This window comes from Heloderma suspectum, chromosome 2 (assembly GCF_057233095.1).
Source record: "Heloderma suspectum isolate Gila_16-S chromosome 2, 16-S_ref, whole genome shotgun sequence".
Lineage (NCBI taxonomy): Eukaryota > Metazoa > Chordata > Lepidosauria > Squamata > Helodermatidae > Heloderma > Heloderma suspectum.
In genome coordinates, this window is record NC_139459.1 from 49914122 (window position 1) to 49941634 (window position 27513).

The 27513-nt window shown below is 43.7% G+C and overlaps 1 protein-coding gene across 2 annotated transcripts in view; it reads right to left on the bottom strand.

The window, feature by feature from the left end:
* Positions 1–27513, bottom strand: part of ARHGEF28 (Rho guanine nucleotide exchange factor 28) — a 211346-nt gene that overhangs the window by 45536 nt on the left and 138297 nt on the right. For both annotated transcript variants that reach the window (XM_084833481.1, XM_084833480.1), the window contains exons 10-26: positions 26297–26427; positions 25495–25697; positions 23665–23872; positions 23290–23401; positions 18950–18992; positions 18181–18304; positions 16840–16972; positions 15968–16023; positions 14106–14157; positions 12561–12708; positions 12348–12469; positions 10751–10891; positions 9589–9839; positions 8146–8268; positions 6197–6314; positions 3078–3332; positions 662–738 (exon numbers count right to left, since the gene is read on the bottom strand). In XM_084833481.1, the coding sequence (XP_084689607.1) occupies positions 662–738; positions 3078–3332; positions 6197–6314; positions 8146–8268; positions 9589–9839; positions 10751–10891; positions 12348–12469; positions 12561–12708; positions 14106–14157; positions 15968–16023; positions 16840–16972; positions 18181–18304; positions 18950–18992; positions 23290–23401; positions 23665–23872; positions 25495–25697; positions 26297–26427 (2297 nt within the window). The remainder of the gene's footprint in view (positions 1–661; positions 739–3077; positions 3333–6196; positions 6315–8145; positions 8269–9588; positions 9840–10750; positions 10892–12347; positions 12470–12560; positions 12709–14105; positions 14158–15967; positions 16024–16839; positions 16973–18180; positions 18305–18949; positions 18993–23289; positions 23402–23664; positions 23873–25494; positions 25698–26296; positions 26428–27513) is intronic.

A 27513-nucleotide genomic window follows, 5' to 3' on the forward strand; every position in this document is an offset into this window, starting at 1 on the left:
CTCTTTGGACCTCATGTTGGGAGTTCCAGTGAACAGCTACCAAATGCAAATGTAACACTCAGAACCACCTCCAGGCCTTTCATCTGCTTGATTGGTCATGGAGTACCCAGGAAACAGGCCACACCTGGCCATGCAGCTGCTTGTCAGCCATTTGTTCCATTATTTATGAGCCACCAATGATGGGTGTGTGTGTATACCACTGGCTGTACTTCCTGAATGGTTAGTGCCCCACTTTTGTCAAACCCCTTGAATTACAGCTGAAAGTCCTGACTTTGCTCCCATCTGGGTGTGTTTCCTTTCAACTTCAATGTGGTGGTGTACAGAGGCCAACTGCCAAAACAGTTATCCTTGTTCCGATATTTCTGGCCCTGACTGTAGCTTTACTTCCCAGGCACAGCCTGATAAGGCTGTCTAGCATTCAGTAGTATGGAATGCGCTGGGGCTGTTACTGGCCTTTTGACTCATCTGCACATGCTCAGAGGCTTACTAACAAGGGAATTGCGCCAATAATGAACTTAAGCAAGCATTATGGATCTCTAGGCCCTTCTAACACTATAAATGGCTTGGCTACGCTCCTGGGGCCAATACAGCATATACAATTACAATACATCATTAAGATAATCCAAAAGTACAATTAACATGTCTAGACATTTATACTTACAACAGCTGCAAAGATATATTTCTGATCTTTTTCTTGTAAAAACAGCATCACGTCATTTAGGAGGAGAGCTAAGGTATCTTTTAAGAAGGAAGGAAAGGGATAGGTTACTCTCTAATGCCATATCAAATGAATACATGAAAAATAAATGCAGTTTTTAAAAGGACTCACAGTGATCCGTCCCCACTGGCTGGAAGGGGATGGGATGTGGTGGAGGTACTGCTTTGCTGGCAGAGAGGGAATTCCCAAAAATAAAGGTCTGCTAGGCTAAAAGAACAGTGAAGCTAGACCCCCACACACACACCTCCCACCCCAGCTGGCGTGAGCTGGCAGGGCTTTGGAAGTGGTAGATGATCCTCCACTTCGCTCCCATCTCCTGCGCCAACTTACGACAGAAACAAAAATGCCTGCAGGGCATCACGATCGAAGATAACATTCCGATAATGCTTTTAAAACATCTCTTTCTTTATCTTAGGGCAGAAACACACACACATTCCTATATCTATTCACACATACATATGTGTGTGTGTGTGTGCGCACACGTGAGTATAATTACAGTTGACTTTCTAGTACTAGACTCAAGGTGAAACAATTTGTACACATATGTGTTGGACCGCCTAGGAACACAGGAACTTAGGAAGGTGCCTTATACCGAGTCAGACCGTTGTTCTATCTAGCCCAGTATTGTCAACACTGACTGGAAGCAACTCTCCAGGGTTTCAGGTGGGAGTTTTTCCTGCCCTACCAGGAGATGCTGGGGAACAAACCTGGGACCTTCTACATGCAAGACAGGTGCCCTGCCACTGAGCTATGCCCCCTCTCTGTGCCAGTTCCCACATCAATCTGCCCATCCATTGAGATTGTTCTCTGAAGCCTATCTCCAAGTGCCCTGGTATCTGAACTGTGACTGGTGGTGACCAGAGGGTGAGCCTTGTCAGTGATGGCTCCTCACTTTTGGAATGCTCTCCCTAGGGAGGCCCATCTGGTACCCTTCACTAGCCATTTAGGTTCCAGGCAAAAACATCTCTGTTTTCACAGACTTTACAGGAACTGTGAATGTAAGTGTTTTTAACTTAGACCAGTTCTGATTTAACTTTATTTGAGTGCTCTGTTGCTACTTTAGTTTGTTGCGTTAGCTTGCATGCTTCATTTTACTATTTTCTATTCCTTTAAATTGTGTGTTTATTGTTTTGTACTACTTTGTTAGCCTGGGAACATAAATGTATGTTCAAAAGGTGCAGGATAGAAATTATACAAATAAAAAATACAAACGTTTTCACTGCTCAAGGCAACCAAAAACCAGGAGTGGATTTTTGTGTGGTTGGATTGGGTACAATCCAATGACGTCCTTCCGCTGATGAGACTGCTCCTGTCAGCAGAACTGGGAGAGGATGATTCCCGCATGCGGTCCCCCCCACACACACTCTCAAAATATGCTCTAGAGGGCTGGGAGACCCTCCGGAACATATCTGGCAGGGTGCAGAGGCTGCAGGGGGAGGAGAAGAGAAGACAGTCCCAGTGTGTGAGCAGAGTTCCTACTGAGCTCTGTTCAGTTCTGATACTCAAATTTCTGGACTCAGAATTCTCTAATTTTAAGCATGTTTGTCTCTTGCACCAGGCTCTGGCTGGCAGATCTTAAGGTTCTGATGAAAAACAAAGTAGATCCCGGAAGCCTTTTGTTTACCAATCCCTGCCCAAGAGGACTGCATTCTCTTTTCTACTAAGCACATCTATTTGTGCCCAAATGCAAAAGCCATTTTTCTGCAGCATACTTTTCCATTGTCAAGGGCTCCTTGGCGGCCTCTTTCAGTCTAATCCAGTAGCCAAGTCCAGATGCAGACAAAGGGATTCTTTTCAAAGCTTTGTTCCTCTTTTACAACTTAACAACTCTACTGTTAGCAACTAGCTATGAGCAGCAGAGTATCTATGCCCTAAGTTGGAACAGTTGGTCCCTGTTTGAAGGAGAATCACTAGCAGACCCTGAACTTATGGGCTAGGGAGACTCCCTCCCCTTTTCCCTTGGATCCTCTGGGCACAACCGTTGTTTGCGCGCCAACCGGGCACTACGCCTCCTTTCCGCGCCCTCCATTTGGTGCCACTCCCTGTGTCGGCGTCGCACGTCCAGCAAGTCTTCTTCCCACGCTCTCTCACTCCCGGGACTGCTATCTATGCCAGGAATGCCGGTGGGAGGAATCTCTGCCAGCTGTTGGCCCTGGGAAGGATGAGCGCGCTCCTCTCCCAAGAGCGGCTGCTCTACCTCAGAATCAGAACTACTCTGGGATTCTATGGGCTCAGTGTCCACCCTGACATCCATGCCATTATCTCAGAAACTCATATATTTGACAATGCAATCATGCTATATGTTAAAAGCTACAAAGGAGGAACAATAGACTGTTTGTCTTCATTGAATAGCAAGCACCTTTGAAACGTCCTGTAGCTGTTTTCCAGTAGACTAAACCTTCATGCAAAAGTGTCCTCTGTTTCTTGGTCAAATCCTGCTTCCTGAAAACATGCCCATTTTTCAACTTGGTATATGTTTTGTTTTCAATCCTACTGAGAATCTCCAGCAATTTTTGTTTTTTCTCATATTCATTGACTTGCAAATCAACTGCTGCAATCATATCCTTGATTAAGCCAAGGGCTTCACATAAGTCTTGATGTTCTTCAGTTCCTTCTATATAAAAGCAAACAAAAACATGTAAGTAATTAAGGGCGCAGTCCTATGCATGTTTAGACAGAAAAAAAGCCTACAACTCCCAGCATTCCCTAGCCAGCCATGCTGTCTGCGGAAAGCTGGGAGTTGTAGGTCTTCTTTCTGTCTAAACATGCATAGGATTGTGCCCTAAAGGAAGTCTTTTTCCTGACATAATTTGAGTGGATTTTAACAGGAAATGACCAGGGACATTGTTTTCAAATTATTTCTGTACATGATTCATGGCCCATGTATTCCACTATTAAAAATACTAATTAAATCCCATAGCTCTGAGGCTTTTTTGAGTGTTTTGAGAGAGGAAGGCATGAATAAGGCTGTGTCACAGTATTATTTGTATTCAAAACTGCAAATACTTTTCAATCCACTATATGCTTGCTTTATATTACTGAAATTATGGCTACTGTTCTTCTAGATCCTAATCATAATTAAAGTAACAAGATATTAGAGGCAACCCAATATTTCCCACTGCTTTAGCTCATGCAATGCAAGAAAAGATGCATGTACCACCACAGCAACAGAGAGTGGCATCCTGTGAAAAGCTAATGGTGCAGAACCATGTAATTCTGATCTAATTATTGTACAGAAGAGTGACCAGCACTTGCTGCTAACTTGAACTGCCAGCATAAACATGTACCAATGATGATAGCCTAGTTAAATAGGTCTGCCGGTAGTGGTGGTGTGCTCAGGATTTAGCACCGGGAGCCACGAGCAGCCCTGCCTCCTTCTCCATTCCTCCCTTCCTCCAATCTTTCCCCTGCTACACAAACATGCTTTTGTTTAGCGCTCTTCCACATGTTGCATTTTACCTAATTTTGCACTTTCGAACTACTATGAGAACTGAAACTCAGTTATCCTTTGAAATTCTTCTTCAAATTTTGCTATGGAGTTCTCCAATTAAAACAAAATCTCAACGTTCAGGACAAACTGAACTTAAGACTGAAACATGAGAAATGGAGAGAAACTGAAATTGACAGATTTGTCCATTCCTACTCAAATTATGGGATCCTTATGGAACCCCATAACCTTCTAAAAACAGTAACTAAGGGGGCCATGACAAAGGTAGGAAGGTGTGGCCCCATGGCCCTCTGTAACTCAACTTCTGTATGAAAGATACTTTAAAAATTATTTATACTGGATATGCACACCCTAAACCAGGGGTCGGCAAACTGTGGTCCATGGCTACAAGCAGCCTCAGACTAATTTCAAAAGTCCTCTGCATGCTATCTGTTCAGAGCTCTGCCAAGAGTGATCTATCCCTTGCCTGGCAGCCCACAGGGCAGGAAGGAACAGGGACAGAGAGAGAAAAGGATGGCCAAAAGAGAGAAAGAGGTAACAGAAAGAGAAACAGAGTGACCCACCCACTTTTGGCTCTGGTCCTACCCATTGCTGGCTTCAGTTCTGCCCACTGCCAACATGCGGCTCCCAACAGATTACCCATGGGGCAGTGCGGCCTTCTATAGGAAAAAAAAGGTTGCCCACCCTTGCCTTAGACAATTGTGTTGCCATATCTCCCTGCAAGAGCATCTGTCTGTTACGCAACACTGTTCTTCGTAATGTGCTGGCACAGCAGTTAGTATATCCATTCAAAGGCTTTTGTAACAACAGGTTGAATCATTAGTTGACCAGATTCAATTGCAATGGCCTGAATTCATCTATGGATCTTCTTTGTGATTCATGAGCACAACACCCACCCCCAGCAATACTGATGTCAACAGGTCCCCAAACAGTTCCCTCAATTGTCTCACCAGGCTTCTGAGTTTTACATAGGACAAACAAATGCTGTGGCACTTGAGTCACTAACAAAACAACCCTACCCTTGGGGGAGGGCAATTCCATGGCAGAGAAACTGCCACCTCCATAGTCCCACCAGCTCATAGCCATCAGGGTGGAAAAGTGTGGGGACAGAGTTGTTCATTTTCCCTTCCATTGATTCTATCAAACCCAGGGCTGGTGTAGTTTCGGGCCAATTTTGTGGGCACATCAGAGGAACAATGAGATTTTGGATCCTGCATATCCATGGCTGACCTCATATGCTCTATCCCCCCGCCCCACTGCCAGTTGAACATGGCTGGTGGGCATCTACATCAGCAGACCTCTGCGCAGGCGTACTGGAGGCCCCCCAGCAACGTAGATGTTACCCCACCCGCAGGCCTCCCTCTTCTCCAGAGGAGGAGCACTTATGCCACTTCTGAAGGCTTCTCAGTTGGCTTAAGGGGTTTATTATTGCAGCAAGAGCTTTGTTTGTACACATTTGTACACATTTATATACCACTGATCATAAAAATACCACAGCAGTATACAAAATTAAAATGCTTTAAGACTCCACAGCTCTTTTTCGTGCTACAAACTAACATGGCTACTCAGGTGGAATTTGGAAACTTAAAATATGTCATTCTTGATTAAGTGCAACTGTATATTGGTCGTTAAAAAGCTAAATGAATTTTTATTTTTTTTTAGTTTTGTTACATTTTTAGTTTTGTTTGTTTTGTTAAAACTCATAATAAAAATTGATTAAAAAAACCCTAAATGAAATCTGGGCATACGCAGAAGTGCCCATTCCTTGGGCTGAACAAGCCCCTTAAGCCATTTTACAAAATTATTAATATAGCATGCGGAATGGATCTGCTTCTTCACTGATTCATGGAAAACTGGCTGTGACATTTTTTCAGTATGTGAAAAACTAGCATTCACTATTTGCTTTAGGAGGGTATTTCCCCATTTACAATATGATGGACTAAGATAGATACCTTTGTTGCCTCTAATTTTATTCAATGGACTAAACCTTGAGGATTTCTCGTGAAACATGAATTAAAAATATTGCTCACCTCTGGTATACTGCAATATCCTTTCAACTAGAACAGGGTACTTTGTGATTCTTTGAGTGACAAGCAGAATGCATTCTGGGATTCCTCGCCGTCGAGCCAAAAGATTACTGTTCCGCAGCTTTAAACATAGAAAGGTGTTTTTAAAACAGTCCTTGTTTGACATATTTGATAGGCAGTTTACGTCTAACCTCTCTGCTTTGGTAGGGAAAGAGGGTCCTTTGTTTTCTCTGCTTTAATCCATTTGATATAAATTCATCATTCTCTGTATTTAGCCATGGTAGTTGGCTGGTGTAGACAATAAGCTAACTACTATATATATATATTTGTTTTGAATGATCTGATAATTTCCCCAAGCCAATGAATCAGGAGAGTCTGTGGCTGCTCTGAATATTTGTAACTAACAATGAAGTAGCACCTGTGGAATACAATGATGACATTCATATGAGTAACATGATGCCTATTTCCACTGTGATGCCTGTGACGCCTATTTCCACCTCACCTGCTGGATTGGGCTGGCTGTGTTTTACTTATTATCTTATTTGTAGCATTTATTTAATCATCCTGCCCAATAGAAAACAAGGTCTGTAGTTGATTAAGGGTATAATCTTACTGGATTGCTGCCTGCTAGACAGAAGCCTCCAATCCTGGAGGCTTCCAAGAATTCTATGCCCTGACAGGCTGCTGATGCCCGCAGGGCGGGAGGAGCAACAGTGGCAGATTTTGCCTCTCCGTCCCCCTTTACACTGTTTCCCACTAGATGGGCTTCCGAGCCAGGCGGGGCCAGGGCTAAGACGCCTTTGGATCTGGCAGATCCTCGACATCTCCTCTCCCTTCCCTCCTGCCAGCACCCCCTTCCTTCCTGCAACAGCAGTCTCACGAGAGAAGCTGCCATGGAACTCACTGTGTGTGAAATCCCTGCTTGGATTTCCCCTCCTGCGGTCATAATAGGGTCTATGGCCTCAGTAGTGGAAATCCACTATATCCTATGGACTCTGGAATGCTCTCCCAAGCTGTAGGATTGCTCTGCCCATCATGAAGATTATTGCTTCAGTTTGAGGTGGTTTTTAAAAAAAAATTATTCAAATAAAATGGGAACCAGAAAATACTTTTGTTTTTGTACTAAACTTTATTTTGTTCCAGACTCTACACTCCCTGCTGAGAGAGGTTAGGTTGGCTCCTTCTCTGTTTTCCTTCCACCAGCAGGCAAATATGTTTTTATTCAGGCAGGTCTTTGGCATTTAAGCTGGACTCTTGCTGAAGGGGATTTAAATTGGTTGGGTGTTGTCTGTTTCTTTTATTGTTGATTTCTTAATTGTGCTTGTATGCATCTATTTTTATGTTCTGTTTTAATTAAGATTTTGTTTTTAACCTGTATTTTATTATTGTTAGCCACCTTGAGTGCTGTTTTTGGCAGAAAGGTGGGATATAAACCTAACTAACTAAATAAAAGCCTTACTGAATGCTATGAGCCCAGTTTTAGAATGGAACTTAAGCCAATATTCCAAGCATTCCATGCCAAGAATTTTTGTGTCCACAAAATTTAATTAATTCAAGATGATTTGTTTAAAAGAAGTCTCTGTTATGGAAATTTAAATTAATGATTAGAACAATAGTACTGCTACTAATAGCAATACTTAACATTTGTATGGTGTGTTCAGGTGTTCAAAGTACTTCACATACATTATCTAGCTGTACTCTTTAGAACAACCTAAGTCAGTATTATTGTCCCCCAGATGGCAAGAGAGAGTGGCTTGCCTAAGGCCACATAGTGGCCTTAGGCAAGAGGAGAGATGGGAGAGGAGAGATTCGAACCAGGGACTTCCTCATTCATAGCTCAGTCTCTGAGCCACTATGTTACACCAGATCTAATGCAAGTATATTTCTATAATTTAAGATGCATTCAGGCAATCGTTCCTACAGCAGTAACTCATCTGCTATTGCCAACTTACTTTGATGAAGTTCTGGAACTTTTTATTTTGTTGCAGCTCTTTGAAAAGGCTGACTGCTTCTTTCTGATGACTACAAAACTCCCCATATATGGTCTTCATCTTGTTTGCATTCTCTTCTGAAAACTGATAAAAAGCAGCAATGCTCCAGTGCTCATGGAATATCAAATGCTTTTACATTGAATATGTTGGCAAATTAGATGTTCCTGCAATGCTGGCATCAAGCAGCTTACTGATCTCTGATGTCAGTAGGTCAAATAAACCTTATTCCTGTTTGAGTACAGTTAGCAATGAGAGTATTTATGTGAGCAATACAAATGAGATGTAGTCCCCTATTTTTAATTTTTAATATTTGCAAAATGTATCAAAAAAGTTATTTTTTGGCTAGAACTGAATTACACTTTAACAATCAGACAAGATTAAGTAAATCAAACATTCAAAATTAATGTCCCATGGACAAGTATGTATTTGGGAAGAGCACCAGGATAACAACACAACCTGTTGCATTGGCACTATATGAGAATTCTGGATATTGTGCCCATGGAGCTAAGTTGGCAGAACAAGAAGCGCTAGAGCAGGCGGAAGCAATGCAGCCTACCTTTGCTTCTGCACCCCCACCCCTGCCCCTGCTTTCAAGCTAAATTTGGACTTTCTAAGGCTTCATAGCAGTTTGCAGCTGAATTCTGGGGCCACACTGCCATTTTGTTTGCTGCCAAATTCAGAATACAACTGAAACTTGGTCACCCGTGTATCCAAAGCCCTGTCAGGCTGAACCCAGCAAAGCCCTATCCTCCAATCATTGCGTTTTTCTCTAGATGGGCTTCTTTGCCTGTCTAGTGATGGCATTTCAGAGGGAGGGGGAAGGAAGCTGGAAGATGCTCAGGGCAGCTTGTATCCTGGGCACTCTGGTCTCCTCCCCTCCCATGCTTCCTTTTCCCCCTCTCTGAGGTCGATTTTCCAACCTCAGAGGCCAGCCTGTGGGGTTCTTTCCATGCTGGCTGCAAGGGGTCGGGGGGTCGGATATCACTGAAAATTGGTTTTCCATTTAAAAACCACTCTCATTCAAATAATTTGTAGGTTAGGCTGCAATCCTATACCCATTTACCTGGGAGTAAGCCCCACTGAGGTCAATGTGTTTTACCTCTGAGTAGACATGTAAAGGACTGAACTGCTAATTTGGGAAACCCAAGAATTTTAGAATCTATTTCAGCATATAGTGGTTAGTGCTGATTTAAATGGAAGATTTGGTGATGTGAATAGTTTCCTACCGAACAGTGGCATTCAGTTGTATGCAACTTCAAATTTAGTTCAGGAGATGAAATCTCAACACCTTATTAATCATCCCTTAAGACAGCCAGATACGCCATTTGCCTTGAAAGCATGGTTGCATCTTTTCGCTGCCGTAGAAATGCTACAATGGAAGTATACTTCTCTTCAGAGCCTTACCTGCTGCACAAGGATGTCTCCAATTCTGCTGATGACAAAATTTCTATCACTTCCCTCCTGACCTGATTCCTGCCTTCTCTCCTTCATACTACAGAAGAACTGCTGGTGAAGTTCTTGCAGCTCATCTAAACACGGGAATATTTTGTCCACTGTGCTATGGTCCAGTTGCAGTTCTTCCTTCATTCCTTTTCTGAATATTTTTGACATGATGAACAGGGTATGGATGTGGTGCACTTCTGTTTGCATCAGCTCTACAGTAAAGAGAAGGAAAGTGCAGAATAAAAAATAACTGAAAACAGACATCCTATATACTAAGAATGAACATGTTCTCCACGTGCCAATCCTTAGGTAGCCAAAATGGAACCATCCACACACAAGGGAGAGGGATCAGCAGGCCTGAAGGAACCCCAAGGTCTGCAGAAATACAAAAAGTCATTAGGAAGCAGGGGGGAACCTTACAAGGGGGTGAGGACAAAAACAGCCCAATGAAGACTGAGCAAGCTCAATTAGCACTGAATGTTGACTGAATGCTGGGAAGAAGAAATGGGGAAATTGGGGGAAAGGGAAAGTAATGGAGTGTCCTGGAAAAGGGTATGGCTGGCTGTAACCCAAGAGCATTCCACAATGCAGCATTTTGTTGCTGGTCCAACCATTTTGCCCAAGCATCAGTTCTGCTGACGACAAAGTTTCTATCACTTCCCTCCTGACCTGATTCCTGCCTTCTCTCCTTCATACTACAGAAGAACTGCTGGTGAAGTTCTTGCAGCTCATCTAAACACGGGAACATTTTGTCCACTGTGCTATGTCCAGTTCTGCTCATCTAAACACGGGAACATTTTTGTCCACTTTTGTCCAGTTGCAGTTCTTCCTTCACTCCTTTTCTCGAGTCAAATCCATTAATGACTCACACTAAACGATATTGATCAGATTCCCACACCTGAGATATATATTCTTTGGCAGGAGGAAGCTACATGACTTTTGCTGCTCTCATTCTCTCAGAGAGCAGTCAACAGTGAAGTGCTCAAGGTAGAAATGAGATCTTCACTCTGATTTCTGAAGTAGCAGGCAGTCTCATTTCATTCCACTGGTGATCCCAGCATGTTTTATATTGTCATCTCTGTCCCACTATATGGAACCTCAGGGGGAGCTTTTGCATACTAACCGAAAATCACATCTTGTCGTTTGATAACATCCTTTTCTTGTCTGTTACAAAACGAAGGGTCCACAACAAGGCTCCAAGACTCTGCCTCAAATTCCAAAGCGTCCGTGCTGAGGTCGCTCCCTAAGGAGGCATCGACGTCATCTGCAGCAAGCAACGGAAACATTCTTAAATGTACCAGCCACACAAACATGAGCACATGCCAGTTTAACTTAGGCAGTGATTAGATAATACAATTAAGGCCTAAGGCTGGTTCACACCCTGAACCAAGCAATATTGACGGATCACAGGTATGAGCTTGCATAGACACAGGTAACGTGTGAACCAGGAGATCACAGATACAGCTGTCAATTACTACGAATGTGTGCTTGGGTGTATCTTAGGTATGAAATCCATTAGACAAAAAAAGAAAAGAAAGCAGCCTCCAGCACACTATACATATTTTTAAAATGGAGATGCTGAGATTAGGGATGTCCATCGCCAGGAAATCCATCCCTTTTTGGGCTTGTTGGATTTCCATGGTGCCCCTGATTCAGCTTGCATTTGCAAGCCAAGCTAGGGGGTTTCTTCCCGAAATCCAGGAACTTTTGGGGGTTTCTTTAAAAAATCGCATAAGAAGCCATTTGTGCAAATTACACAAATTCTGGCCACGGTTTGCATAATTTGCACACATTGCAGCTGTCATTTGTGCAAATTGCTTTTTACGCAAATAAAAAAGCCCGGAAATCTGCAAACTGGCCCAACCTCATGCAGATTGAGTTCAGCCAGTTCGTGGGAAAGCAAGATGAAGTCCGGGGGGCTGAGCTGATTAAAGCTTGATGAGCTTCACCCCCTGGATGGACTCCTTTGACATCCCTAGCTGAGATTAAAAGCCCCCCTGCAAACAAAAACTACACAGCCAGGAAGGCCTCGCTATCCTTGCGGTGAGTGTGACTGAGCTTGGGGAAGCTCCTCTGCAGTCACAGACAGAGGGGCCATAGTACTGTACCACTCCCCTTCCCCCTGTTCTCCACTGGGGAATTAACTGGGCCAGTGTTCATGGGCTTGAGGAAGGAGCCGAGGCAGCTGTCTTTTGGGAACCCGCTATACAGGTCTGTTCCAGTACAGGCTGAATGCTTTGGGAAGGATCCAACAGTGCACTCCTGCTTGTGCTACTGATGTTGCACTAGTGGAAACCAACACTTGTCTGTCACTGGTGCTGGCTAGCGCAAGATGCTTTCCAGGAAACCTGTCACATTCGCAACTGAAATCAGCGTTGTGCAAGTGTTGGTTTCTGCTAGCGCAACATCAATAGCGCTGGAGGGAACGCACCATTGGATCCTTCCTGCTGTTTGCACCACTGCAAGGCATCCTACGACTACAATAAGGGCAGCTTTTAAAAATGACATTCAAACGTTAAAGGGCTGGAAAAATAGCTCAGATCACCTGCAGAGCACTGGTCTCCAAATTTTTGACCATATTTACTGGACAATGAACATAATAATGACAACACATAAAGCTTTCTTCTGATTTTCTTTAGAAGTGATATGATTTTACACTGTTTGTGAATAAATTAAACATTTTTGCATGTCAAAGGTATCATGTTGAGTTCCCGGGATACCTTCAATTACAAATGAGTCCACAGATGAAGCTGTCCCTATGGATTGCAAGAGCTCTTCAGAGTGTGACCTAGATCTCCAGCTGCTGGTGTCGGTATCTGGCTCCAAAGGTGACACACATTTTCTAAGGGTAAAACAAAATCACACCGGTGTCGTGACTCACTCAGATAGGAACATGTTTACTACAACACACCAGAGAGTGCCATGCCATCTACCTTTCAAAACCAGTACTTGGAACACTTCTGGATAAGGAGTGTGGTTGCTGCAACACATCTCTTTTCACGGGAGATAACCCAACGGGTGCCGAGACAGAAGGATGCATCGTAGAGAATGTTGGCTGCAGAATGTCTCTGAAGGATGGATCTGGAAGGTCAACATTTCAGATTGTTTCAGATGTTGGACAATTCTGACAAGGTCTGTTGCTCAGTGGTAAAAGCACACGGTTTGCATTCAGACGTTCCCAGCCCTGCCGGAGACTGTGGAGAGCCACTGCCAGTCAATGTAGACAGTACTGAGCTAGATGGACCAATGGTCTGACTTGGTATAAGGAAGCATCTTGCGTTCCTGTTGGCTGGAATGAGGGATTTACGGATTTTGTTAAATCCACTCCGTGTATGTTTCGTGGGTTGTCAGGCGACTTTCATTCTGACGTCTGCTCACTGACAGAATCAGACTTTTGCATGAGAATTTTGTTCCTGTTTGCAGATGTACATTTGAGCAACTGTGCATTAGTGCAGGTGTGCACTTGTGCAAATACCCCTCCCCCAAGTAAAAAAACGGACTGCAAGTCCACAGAGTCCACAGATTGGATTCACAGAAATCTGAACTCATTTGGATCTGTTGAGGATTTTTCTGACAAACCTAGATGGAATGTCAAGAGATTGCTTATGCTCACCCAGTAGATTTTTAAACCTTTTTTCCCCCAGTAGCAACCTCCCCATAACATATTGTGAATTGTTTTTGCAGCCACACTGCAATCCTATATCCACCTACATGGGACTAAGACCTATTGAACTCAATTGGACTTACATCTGAGTAGACATGTACAGGATTGCGCTGTCAGTTTCAAAAGTCTTTTGCCTTGTCGCCCAGAGGGCTGCTGCTCAAGAAACAAATCCAAAGCAGCCCTGGGTGATGGAACTGGCCGAATAAATCTTTTTGGATCCTAGCCTGTGTAATTAATGATTATGTCAGTAAAAAAAAAACTGCAGGTAAAATACACCTTTGCAAATATTGTGGTATCATTTTAGAACTTTGAAAGGATGAATTGCACCAGATGGTGAAGTTAAATGACTTCTAGTGTCCATGGTATTAAATGGATCTTCTTCTTAACCCCCATACACTCAGCATAACTTGTATTTCATAGGTTAATATAATTTTTGGATTATAATTTCAAACTATTTTATTTCACGTTGGCTAGTATTTTTTATCAACTGCAGCGAAGCTAAAAGCTTTTGAAGAGTTCATCCTTACATTAATGGATGCTCAAAAGACCACATGCTAAGAAATGCCTGTTTTCCTCAGGTACTGCCTGAATTCAGGGTTTGATCTTCATTTGTGGGTAAACTATGGTTTGATCAAACCAGGAAGTAATCCAGTGGGAGCTTCTGCTGGATCTTGGTCCCTTCCATAAATGGAAGGAGCTCCACGTTCAAAGAATGGACAGTCTGGATCTAACCTGTTAATTTCAACTGACTTCAGTGCCCAAACATGAAAGCATATGGATGTACACCTCTTAGCTTCCTTACTGCAATGCTTACTTGTCTGGACAGCTTGTGTCCTGTTCTTAATATGGCATCTCTCTTGGGATTTCTGGTGAAGAAGAATGTTTTCTTATTAATATGAAAATTTGGTTACACAACATGTAATGCTATCAGTCATTTTATTTTTAAGACATTCTTTAACACTATTATGCATGTGGGGTTATACCTCATGGAAACCTCCCCCCCACCCTGAGCTGTGCCATTTCATATTCCACTTCATACTCTAAACTCAGGAAGCCAGTTGCTGGTGTGTTGTCAACCCTCTAAACTAGCCTTCCCCAGCCTGGTGCCTTCCAGATGTTTTGGACTTCAACTCCCATCAGTCCCAGCCAGCATAGCCAGTGGTCAGGGATGCTGGCAGTTGTAGTCCAAAACATCTGGAGAGTACCAGGTTTGGGAAACCTGTTCTACATACACACTTGCATGCACACATACACACACACACACGTAGATTTTTCTTGTTGTTAAATTTGAGAATTTTACCCTCTTGAGGGTCAGTTAGATGTCAAGCAGAGAGCCAGTGTAGTGTAGTGATTAGAGTATTAGACTGGGACTCAGGAGATCTGGGTTCTAGTGCCCACTCAGCCATGATGCTCACTGGGTGACCTTGGGCTGGGTCATTTGACTCTCAGGGTCAGGATGAAATGGAAAGGAGGAGGAGGATGTATGCCATCTTGGATGCCTTGCAAGAGGAAAAAAGGTGTGATATATATGTAATAATAAAGAAATAAATAATAAAAAATTAAGTGGATGGAATCCCTCCCCCTCAAACACTACAAATCTGAAGTATTAGGTCTTACTGACTTAATACCATGAGAGCTATTTTATGCTTATGCAGCAATTAAGATAATTAAAATATATCTGTAAACAACTGATTTATTTTTGCAGTGTAGTTATATTTGACTTTATGTTCAGAGGAAATAGAGAAATGGTAGCTTAGATGCGTGAGGTTGTGTGTGTAGTGGGTGGAATTGAAAAGCATAATGCTGTTGGGAAAATGTAATGATGTCGAGTGGAAATCTTCCCATAGCATTCTAGCTGGTGTACACTATGGGGCACTATTTCCTTAAGTTTTACTTGATAACCTAGGCTCAATCACTGGATTTCACAGAAGAAAGGAACGCTATTCACCATACATATTTTTAGGCCTTATTTTCCATTTACAGTTACACTTTTTATTTGTCACCACACATGTAAAATAGAACTGTTGAAGCCACTGGTTGAGTGTTCCACTTGAGCCTCAGTTCCAAATTCAGTGTGCTACTGCAAATGTTTCAGAAATAACGACTTTGCCTCAATTTTCAATTTATGATGGCCAGAAAACTCAACCAAAGATGATTGTGTGAATCAGCCCTATCTCATCCCCCTTAACTCACAGTTTTTCCCAAGAACTAATGAGAAATAAATAGCAAAGGAATGGAAAGAAGGAAAGAAATATAGGAAGTGCCAGTCAGTGTGAAGAAAAGTAGGGGATGATGCCAACACAGAACCACTAACAAAAGTACATGACCTTCAGTGTTGAAACAAACCAACCAACTTCTGCCAAATAAGTATAAGCAAGAGGGTTTAGGGAAATGCTAGATTTACTTTCTCCTACGGTACCTATTTTTAAAGTTTTCTATCACCCCAAACAATGCCTGGGTTTTTCTACTGATCAACAGTGCCTATTCACTTAAATTACACTCTAAGTCATTATTATTCTACCATGAAGCACCCTATGAAATACAATCTTTTTGAGACATAATCATCTAAGCCCTCTCAGGCTATGGGTTACATAAAACAAGGTGACATATGTAGGGAACCAACATAAGACAATGTAACAATGAGCCATGATATCTCCAGACCATCTTAAAACTTACTTTTGTGCATGCAAGAGCACAGTCCTTACAGCTTTTATGCACAACTGCATTGCAATCTGCAAGAAATAAAGAAAAAAGCTCACTCAAAAGGTAAGGCTTACAACAATCATCTGCATTTCAAAATGTTTATTTCTAGATAGATCTAACCCCTGCTTTAATCTGTTCTCCAGCTGTGATGATTGGTTCCTTTCTTCAAAAGGGATTAGTGAAAACCATCTGAATAGGCAAAAGGTACAACCTATATTCCACCTAACACTGAAAGAAGAATAAGCATTTCTTGCATCTAAGGCCAAATCTACACATTGCGAAGAACAGATGGCTGCAACCAAGAATAACAGCCCCCCATCTCCTCCCCAGCAATCCCAGTAACATTTAGTGAAAGATAACACATATCAGAATGTCACCACACACAGAGTTTCACTGCCCCATGCAAGCAGCAGCCAAGGAAGTGGCATAGGAGTGGGAAAGCCCCAAGTGTGATGAGGTCATGTCACGCACCATCTTTAACTGAACGTTACCAGGGAGACATGGGGAGAGGCAGCTGCCTTGAAAAATGGAGCTGGCACTCCAATCTCTTGAGAGTGAGACCATCCTGTGGTGGCCAAAGTAGATGTGGGAGGACCATACCTGCTTCCTTAAATTCATGTCTTCTCCTCTCATGTATAAGGCAGGTGAGCTGAGTGAGCTGACTGTTAAGAGCAAAAGGCGAGTATGGTCGAGAAGGGCTAAACCCTGCCCCCGCCCATAGGTTTACCTCCCTGAAGTCTGTTCTAAGCGTGAATAAGTCTGGATCCATCCCACAGAATACATGCAACTTTTTAGACAAGACTTGGGCATATCAAATGTCTACAAAACAAAATATGGCTACTTACAAGAACACTGCAATGATTCTTTCCCCGAAAGTGGTTTCTCACATGCAAAACATGGCATTACCCCAGTGAAAGTCCCAGAAACAAACTGGTGCTTGTTGAGTTTCTCCTTCTCTTTGGTATCTTTATTTTTTGCCTTGATGGCCAGAATGAAAAAAAATAATAATCATCACAGGTTTATTTAGCTGTCAAAACGTTACAGTGTCAATGCACCCAACAGCAGTTGCATCTCTCCCTAGTCACCCACTGTCTCATTCACGAAAAGCAGGAAAGACATTCATATCTTATGAAACCCTTCCACTGTCCTGTTTCCATGCTGTCATGTTTCCATAGACAAGCATCCATTTATCATTTTATAGATGTGCCTTATCTCCCACCCTGGTTGATGGTGACTTCCTCAAATCAAACCTCTTCCACAAAATCTTGGCTGGACAACCCTTAGTTCACCCATTCCATCTTATATTAGCAAATAACTATGCCATAAGGAAGTGCGTTTGTAAGAAACATTTTTGGCCATGTAAAATAGCCTCCTCCATTTTTGAGATTTGGGGGCACTGTGATGAAAGGGGGTAAAGGTGTTCACTCATTGAGAATGAGATTAATGTTTCCTGAAGGCTGGTTCATTTGCCTTCAGGGATGTCAGCGCATTAAACAAATCTGACTGACAATGTATCATCGCGTTGCCATCCTATTCATTAAGAGATCCCTGACTGGGTAGGGTTACTCATGGGACTATCCCCAGGAAGAAGACAACCTAAACTAGTATTTACAAAGGGAACAATGGCACCAAAGCAGCAGCAGATCCAGGAAACACGGATATTGGTTACAAAAAAAAAAAAGATAATAATTTTCATCATTGGAGCGGGCAGGAAATATTCCCCAAAGAAATGCTACTTTCACCCCAAAAGGGGATGACGACATTTGCTGCCGCCCTACAAATAACACTATTATTGTTCTTCCTTGTATCAAACCCTCTCCTTTTCTCCTCTTCATCTTTGAGATTTAATGCTTAAGGATAAATTGACCTGTGCAGCAGAATGAGTTGACAGAGTTTTGAAGTGGTAGAGATGATTGCACCACTTCAGACTATTAGCAGGGAGCAGCATTTTAATGCCCTCCACATAATAAACACTCTCTGCAAGTGGACAACGGTGTTTTCTTCTCAGTAAGGCAGCCCAGGGCATCCAAAACAGAGGTTTCTCTTTTCCTAGTTATAAACAGGAAAAAGCTCCATATGTTACAGTTCCATCTGGCAACTTTGCCCTTTGCATTTAAAAGGCTATTCAACACCCCCAAGATTGTTACTAGATATCCTGTAATATAGCACACAGCGTCCCAAATTACCTTGGATTTATTTCGTGTACTGGCCATTCTGCTCATCAGAAAGCTGAAAGTACGGCTCACTTTATATTTTTCAGATTCTGATTTTGTAGGTATAATGTATTTATCCCATTCTTCTTCCTGAATCCTAAAAAAGCACCAGTAAATCATTAAGTTACACACACCCTCTTAAAATCAGATACACTGAATTACTAAAGTATTTCTGACTGTGTTATTGGAGACGTCATAGAAAGAGGAGAACAAACGTTTGAAACTCGTATATCCTAATATGAATGTAGAACCTTCACTTTACATAAATGAGAGCCCTGTTCAAGCATTATGCCTGAACAGGGTATATAAATGCATGTAAGGGGATGCACACACTGGCCCTGCAACCAACATCCCCAGCCCTGCTCTGCCTGTTCCCAGCCTTGCCAGGTTGAACAGCAAGGTCTGAAGGGGGGCTCTGCTCATGTTCAAGTGAAGAAGCACATGCTCAATGCGGCTAGAGAGTGGACTGAGAGGGTGCGCCAGCATGGGCAGGAACCTTGGCGGGGAAGGGACAACATCCCCATCCCCATACCTCTCTCGTGCATTTATATGCCCTGAACAAGACTGAGGTGTGGGACTTTATCCAGCTATCACAGTCTATCTACAAATATAGCATCGGATTAGAGTTAGGGTGGTTCTATGATGTTATAAATCTTCTTAAATAAAACAGTTGCCTTGATGGTTATTGCTACTATCCAAATAATTATTTATATATTCTTAAACGTGCCCTGAAAAACCATACCTTTTCTCTCCCGACTGTTGAGGCAAGCTGAATGCATGTTTTTCTACAAAACAACAACAGGTTTAAAGCAATTACACCACCATATTCACTCATTTGCTTGAAACACAAGATTTCCATTCTAAAATTTGTTCAGTTGTTGTCTGCTAACATGCCTGAAATGCTCAAAAGCAAAAAAATAAAAATCCTCCTGTCTATCTGTCCCTCTCTCTCCCTCTCTCAGAATGTCAATTCTTCACAACCAGATTTTGGCTGCACAAATGCAGGGTGCAGATTGTGCAAACACAGTTTATGCACTTGGAATTTGTACTTGGCTCTGAGTGGAGGAGCCACTCGAAACATGGACATCCGGGATGGGGCCAGAGGGTGTAATGCATCCCCCTTCCCCCACCACTTTGATTACTTATAACTGCCTTCCCCAACTCAGTGCCTTCCAGTTGTGTCGGATTACAACTCCATAATCCCCCAGCCAGCACAGTTGTAAAAGTTGCACTCCAACACGTCTCAAGGGCACCAGGTTGGGGAGAGCAGACTTACAGGTTCCAGCCTTCTACAGAGGGTTCTTGGTTTGAGCCAGTGGAGGCTGGTGGCTCCAATTTCAGAGGGGCTGTGATTCCAGTTGGGGGTTTAGTCAGAACCAGCCAGAACTCTAAAGGAACTAACCAGGGTGCTGAACCCTAGCCTCAAACTAGGTTTAGCACCTTGGATAGCTCCTTTAGAGTCCTGGCTGGTCCTGACTAAAATCTAGAATGCATTCACAGCCCCACCAAAATTGGAGCCACCAGCCTCCACTGGTTTGAGCTAACTATCTTTTCATACACTGTCCTTTTCCAGATTTGGAAAATGGTGGCATAATGTCCTGCAGGTGCTTTGAATGTTCCTGCATAGGGGAGAGAGCTTTTCTCCTATATAAGGGGCACACTAAACAGGGCTACCAGGAGGTTAGTCTCAGGCTGAATAAAGGATACCAACATAAAAACATAACGTAAGAAGAGCCATGCTGGATCAGACCAAGGGTCCATCTAGTCCAGCATTCTGTTCACACAGTGGCTGACCAGCTGTTGACCAGGAACCCACAAGCAGGATGTGAGTGCAACAGCAGCCTCCCGCCCATGTTCCCCAGCAACTGGTGCACATAGGCATTCCGCCTCTGATATTGGAGGTAGCACACAGCCATCAGGAGTAGTAGCCATTGAAAGTCTTTTCCTCCAGGACTTTGTCAAACCCCCTTTTAAAGCCATCCAAATTGGTGGCCATCACAACGTCTTGTCGTAGCGAATTCCATAGTTTAGCTATGTGCTAAGTGAATTATTTTATTTTATTTATTTATTTCATTTCTATATCGCCCAATAGCTGAAGCTCTCTGGGTGGTTCACAAAAATTAAAACCACAGAGCACACAATAAAACAATACAAAATATATAAAACATTAAAACCACAGTATAACAATACAACCAGAATAAAACCAGAATAAAACCTAGCAGCAATGCAGGGATTTAAAATACAGATTTAAAACAGCAAAGCTAAAAGTCTAAAAAGCTAAAATGCTAAAAAGCCTGGGAAAATAAAAAGGTCTTCACCTGGCACCAGAAAGAATACAATGTAGGTGCCAGGCGAATCTCACTAAGGAGCTCATTCCACAGCTGGGGTGCCACAGCAGAAAAAGCCCTCCTCCTAGTAGCCACCCGCCTCCCTTTGGCGGGGGTCCATGGAGAAGGGCCACTGAGGATGATCTTAAGGTCCTATCAGGCACATATGGGAGGAGGCAAGCCTTCAGATAACCTGGCTCCAAGCCGTTAAGGGCTTGGAATGTTAATACCAGCACTCTGAATCGGGCCCGGAAATGGACTGGCAGCCAGTCCAGCTGGAAAAGTACTGGTGTAATATGAGCTTGTTGGCCAGTCCCTGTTAACAATCTTGCTGCCCTATTTTGGACCAGCTGAAGTTTCCGGACCGTTTTCAAAGGCAGCCCCACATAGAACGCATTGCAGTAATCCAGACAAGAAGTTATCAGAGCATGGATAACTGTAGCTAGGCTATCTCTGTCCAGATAAGGGCATAGTTGGTATACCAGCCTAAGCTGATAAAAAGTGCTCCGTGCCACTAGTTCACCTGTGCCTCAGGTGGCAGTTCTGGATCCAAGAGCACCCCCAAACTATGAATGTGATCCTTTAGAGGCAGTGCAACCCCCTCCAGAACAGGTTGAATATCACCCAGCCGGGCAGACGAACCACCCACTGACAGTACTTCTGTCTTGTGTGGATTGAGCTTCAGTTTATTGGCCCTCATCCAGTCCATTACCATGCCCAGGCACTGATTCAGAACAGCCACTGCCTCACCTGGGTTTGATGAGAAAGAGAGGTAGAGCTGGGTGTCATCCGCGTATTGATGGCACCTCAGCCCACACCTCCGGATAACTTCCCCCAGCAGTTTCATATAGGTGTTAAACAGCATGGGGGATAAAAGAGAGCCCTGTGGAACCCCATGGCACAATTGCCATGGCACTAGGGATGGCGGAGAATTTCTCCCCGAAACTTCGGGGGGCCGAGCGCCAACGTGTTCGGCCCCCCGAACACGTTTCGGGGAGAAATCCTCCGAACCCCCCCCGCCCCCGCACCCCCCCCGGGACGGGACTTACCTTCACCGAATGTCCCTCCCGGTGGCTGGTCCGGCCGGCGGTTCGGCGGGTGTTCGAGTGCGGCGGGAGCGGCAGCCGGTCTTTTGACCGGCTGCCGCCACCGCCATTGCAATGAAAGGAAAAAAAAAAAACGCCCCCTGATAGGCTACGTGACGATTCACGTAGCCTATCATGGCTAGATTTGCAAAGTCAGCCGTGATAGGCTACGTCAATCGTCACGTAGCCTATCACGGGTGACTTAAAAAAAAAAAAAAGCACGTACGGATAATGGCGGCCCCCATAGGGAGCCGCCATTCCCGTTCCTTATTTGGTTGCTGCAGTCTACGTAACTGTTCACGTAGACTACGGCGAAACTAAGGGCAATGCTATTTGCGTTGCCCTTATTTTCGCCGTAGTCTACGTAAACATTTACGTAGACTACAGTGACTAAATAAGGAACGCGAATGGCGGCTCCCTATGGGGGCCACCATTAGCGTACGCGTTTTTTTTTTTTTAAAGTCACCTGTGATAGGCTACGTGACGACTGACGTAGCCTATCACGGCTGACTTTGCAGATCTAGCTGTGATAGGCTACGTGAATCGTCACGTAGCCTATCAGGGGGCGTTTTTTTTTTTTAAACTTTCGCGTTCGCGGCCGGGCGAGGCGGGAAGCCTCCTCCCCAGCCTGAATTTTGGCCGGGGCGAGGCGGGAAGCCTCCCCCCCCCGGCCTGAACTTCGCAGGGGGAGCAGCGAAGCGCCTCCCCCCCACCGCGAACGGCCTTCGACAACAGGTAAGGGACTTTCGTCCACCCCTACATGGCACAGAGCAAAAATCCCCCAGCACCGCCTTCTGGAATCGGCCATCCAAGTAGGAGCAGAACCACTGCAGTGCAGTGCCTCCAACTCCCAACCCAGACAACATATCCCAAAGGATACCATGGTCGATGGTATCGAAAGCCGCTGAGAGGTCCAGGAGAATCAACAGGGTTGCACTCCCCCTGTTCCTCTCCCGGCAGAGGTCATCCCACAGGGCGACCAAGGCAGTTTCCGTTCCAAAACCAGGCCAGGAGCCTGACGAAATGGATCTAGATAATCCGTTTCATTCAAACATGCCTGGAGCAGTCCTGCAACCACCCACTCAAGTACCTTGCCCAGGAAGGGGATGTTGGCCACTGGCCTATAATTGTTAACATTCTCCGGGTCCAGGTTAAGCTTTTTCAGGAGTGGTCTGATTACCGCCTCTTTTAAAGTGGCCAGCACCACTCCCTCCCTCAAGGAGGAATTTACAACCTCCTGGACCCAGACAGAAATCCCATCCTTGTTTGATTTAATAAGCCATGAAGGGCAAGGGTCAAGCACACAAGTGGTCGATTGGACTTGGCCAAGCACCTTGTCTGCATCCACACGCCTCAATAACTGAAACTCATCCAATAAAACTGGACCAGACGTTGCTCTGAACGCCTCTACCAATGGAACTGCATTAATTGTGAAGAAGTATTTCCTTTTATATGTTCTGAATCTCCCACCAATCATCTTAATGGGATGACCCCATTGGGTTCTAGTATTAAGAGAGAGGAAGGAAAATGTCTCCCTATCCACATTTTCCACACCATGCATAATTTTGTAGACCTCTATCATGTCTCCCCTTATTCTCCTTTTTTCTAAGCAACTTCACCTTGCTATGAAAATAAAGGAACATAAAAATGAAAATAGAATTAATGCTCACCATCATTTGAATCACATATTGTGAAGTCCCGTGCACAGTGCGATTTTCCTAATATGACTTTAGGCGAGGTATAAGAATACGAGCGGGACCGAACGCCAGACAGTAACGATTCCTAAACACATCCAACATTTTAGAGAACTGATTTTCAATAGCAGCAGCATAATTCCAGATTTTCCCATCTGTTTTCTAACTTTCAGGGTTTTAAAAATTAAAATAAAATTTACTTTTTTGCAAAAGCAGATGAATAAATAATGATTATTTTGCTTGTAGCTACTGTTCCTATGTATGACATGCTCAGGGAAATATTATCCCTGGATAAGGACACACATCAATTAAATAATCTCAGTTATTATTAATTTGGGGGGGGGGAAATACCTTTGACTGCAGATTGCTGGACAAAGGAAGGGATTCAGCTCTGCTCATGTTAAAATCCAGTTCAGTTGTTGTCTCTGAAGAACTTAACCCGTCCCTGATACCAGTCAAGGCCACAGAAGAGTTGAAAGACATTGAAGGGTAGCAGTTATGGGATCGGTTAGGAATTCTTTCATCTCCATTGTCTACATCCAAGTCATCAAGACTGGAACTAAGAACACACATATGACAAATTACAAGTGCAGCTTTATTATCATTATTATTTATTTTATTTGTACCACATCTTTCTACCAAAAAATGGCACTCAAGGCATCTTACAGAATCAATTAAAATTGATTAAAACAATGAAACATAACAAAAAAATTATTATTAAGAACAGCACCCAACCCAACAGGCCCACTTTTAGTCTAATGGCCTTCTTAAATAAAGCTGTATTTGCCCGCCATTGAAAGAAGAGCATAGAGGGATCAAACCCAGCCTCCCTTGGGAGGGAGTTCCACAGCCTGGGGGAAGCCATTGAAAAGGCCCTCTCTCGGGTCGCCACCAAATGCACCTGTGAAGGATCTTAAGCCAGCCATTCAGCATTAAACATAGGGTGTTGCACCCACAGACAATCTCTTATTATCAGTATTTCCACCCCATCCCAAAGACTTTTACATGACTCAGAAATCAAAGAAATGAGAGTCATGCTTTATGTCAGGGTTGCAGAACCTCTTTCAGAACCTCTTCAGTTTCGGAGAAACTTTGGGGGCTTGCATTCCAGTGGTGTGTGGGGCTGAAGGCAAAAGGGGGTGGAGCCAAAGGGGCTGGTCCAAAAACCCAAAATACCAAATGTTTTTGCTTGAAGCACTTTCTGCCAGTAACTCAGCCTTCGGAAAGGCATTTCAACCTTTTAGAATGGGGGGGAAACTGCACAAAAGCCGGTAAACCAACGAAACGATTGATGGCGGGGGGAAAGGGGGTGGGGCCAGGAAAGGGGACATGGCTATTTGGGGAACCCCAGAGGGCCAGACTGATTCCCCGGATCTGAGGTTCTGCAGCCCTGCTTTACCCACTGGCTACATGCTTTCTTGGATGTTAAGCTACATTCGTTTTGGTCAGAACTATACATTACAGCAGCAACTACACGTTCCCAAACTCACTTATGTCAATAGAGCATGAAAAAATCAATGCTGGGAGGTATTTAATTATTTCCTCCAAAAATACCCCCGCCCTCTGTGCTGGAATCTAATTCTTTGCCCATTTGAGCTTAGTTCTGTTGTCACAGACCGGATGGGGGGAAAACAGATGAAAGGCACAATCCTATGCATGTTTAGACAGAAAGAGGTCCTACAACTGCCAGCATTCTGGGAGTTTGAGGACCTTTTTCTGTCTAAACTTGCATAGGATTGTGCCCTAAAACCCAGAGTGGGCTTTTGCAGGGAAGAATGAGAGGATAAAGGAAGTTTTCAGCACCCCCTCCTGTGCACTGTTTCTCCCCTGCAAATGTCCACTTCCACATTAGCTTTACAGGGCAAACATCCATAGGCTTGGGGAACCTCATGTTTGCCTCATATGATATAGTTCTTCCCTTTTGTCATACTACTCATTTAGGTAATCACGGCCCGGGGACTGGGGGGAAAGACTGGTGGGATGAACTTCAGAAGACCAATAAAAGACACCACCCTACTTCTTTAATGTCTGCAGAACAGAAAATGGAGGGTAATTAGTACTAATGAGTGCTTTATTTCCTTTAAGAAAGATGCTTTGATTCATTCAGTTTTGTTCTCTTATTTTGAGCCAAGCATGAAAAGGATACTTTTCATACCAGTACTGTGAAAAACAGTTCCATACCTTCTTTTTTTCATGATGGAATAGCGCTGATTTCGTTGATTGCTAAATGCATGCATCTTTTTGAGTGGCATGTAAGAACCTCCTGCATCCAAATGAGATGGGAGGTCTGTGCTACTTCCCGATGCTTCTGGATCTTCGTTTGAGTCTGCATGGTCTGTTTCAGACTGGCCAACGTTAACGTACTTGACACCAGCATCTTCCATCTGAAGGGTGAAATTAAAACTAGTTGGTGGTATTTGCAAGAGATATAAAACAAAATGAAGTGAAGCTGAATCAAATTTCTAGAACTGCCATGGAGCATCCATGGCTTAAAGCCAATGTTGTACGAGTGGATTTTCCCTTGCTCTCCTCCCCCCTGCAGTCCTCAGTGCACCCCCCAAATCTGCTCCAGAGGGTTCCCCAAACCTCTGAAGCAGATTTGGGTGGCACGTAGAGGGCTGCAGGGGTGGGGGGTACAGTCAGGGTTGGATACAACCCAATGTTCCCAAGAGAAAGCTGGCCAGAGAAGCCCTAATTATGTGAGGCCGCACTGAAATCAGTGGGGCTTCAGCTTGCAGCCCAACTTTGCACTGGACTGTGTCCAATATATTTTTGTTAATATATGTATATGTCAACACACTCAGGTTGTGAACCACAGAAAAAGGCCCAAATTTGCTGAGGTTTTTAAAAAACATACATATTTTAATAAAAGAGGTAAACATAGTCATGGAGTTCCATGATATCGTGTCTCAGTATATTATCTCACACTTTTAACAGGAAGACAGCAATGATTAATCTAAGAACATATATTTGTCAATCTTACCTTATCCACCACCATGCGATTTGCATACACTTCATCGCTTCCATTCAGCATAGCAGAAAGTCTGGCTGCTGCGAAGAAAGTGGAGGGATTTGAGGTTTTCTTATAAGCCTCAAATGGGGAATGTTGCTGAACTGGAATAAAACATATTAATATTGTTGTTGTTGTGCCATCAATGCACATGGCATTGTACAGAATAAAACAATAAAACAACAAATCCCTGCCCCAAAGACTTACATTCTAAAAAAATGTAACATAGGAAAACAGGTTATTTCCAGCACAGTCATCCTGCAAAGAGATGCCAATTTTATTATGAGCTGGAATTAAAGGGGCAGGGGGAGCCCATGTTAAAAGGGGTAGTGGGCCATACATTTTAGCCCCATCCCCAAAGTCACACTGCTTCTTCCACCCCTGCTGCTGATGTGTTCAGCCTAATTTCCACACTGGGGAGCCCCTTGTACTTGTGGAAGATCCTCATGTTATTTATATCCCTGACTATGTATGGTTCTAAATTTGTTTGCTTGTTTATTACATCACATCTCTATGCTGCCCAATAGCCAAAGCTCTCTGGGGAGGGAATTCCACAGCTGGGGTGCACCAACTGAAAAGGCCCTCACACAGGAGCCTCCATGAATACCCCACCCCACTTCAGACATTCTAGAGAACACAGTGACAGCAGAGCTGACAGGAGCAGTATGACTTTGGCGGTAGGACTAACTGTGCAGTCCGGCTGCCCCTTTCACCACAGATACCCTATTCACATAAATAACGGGTGAACAGGGCTAAAAAGAATGAGTCATTTTTATTGTTCTTTAACTCCATCCCACAATAAAACTGGCAACAATCCACATCTAAATTAGCCTCCTCCAGCTTGGTACCCTCCCAATGTGTTACAAGCCATAGTGCTGGAAATTATTGTAGTTGCAGTCTAACACATCTGGAAGGCAGCAGGCTGGGAAAGGCTGAACTAAATATATCAGAGTTTGGAGAACTTTGCACATGCAGACTTTCCAGTGGCACAAAAGAATTTTTTTTTAAAAAAAGGAGGGACACATATCCTATGGCAGGGGTCCCCAATGCGGTGGGTCCCCAACATGGTGCCTGTGTACCCCCCCCCCGCAAATCCACATTTTTTAAAATATACGTTCATCGATTTGTATGAAATGCATAAAACTTTCTAGCAATTATACATGGGTTCCACAAAAGTAGACCAAATATAC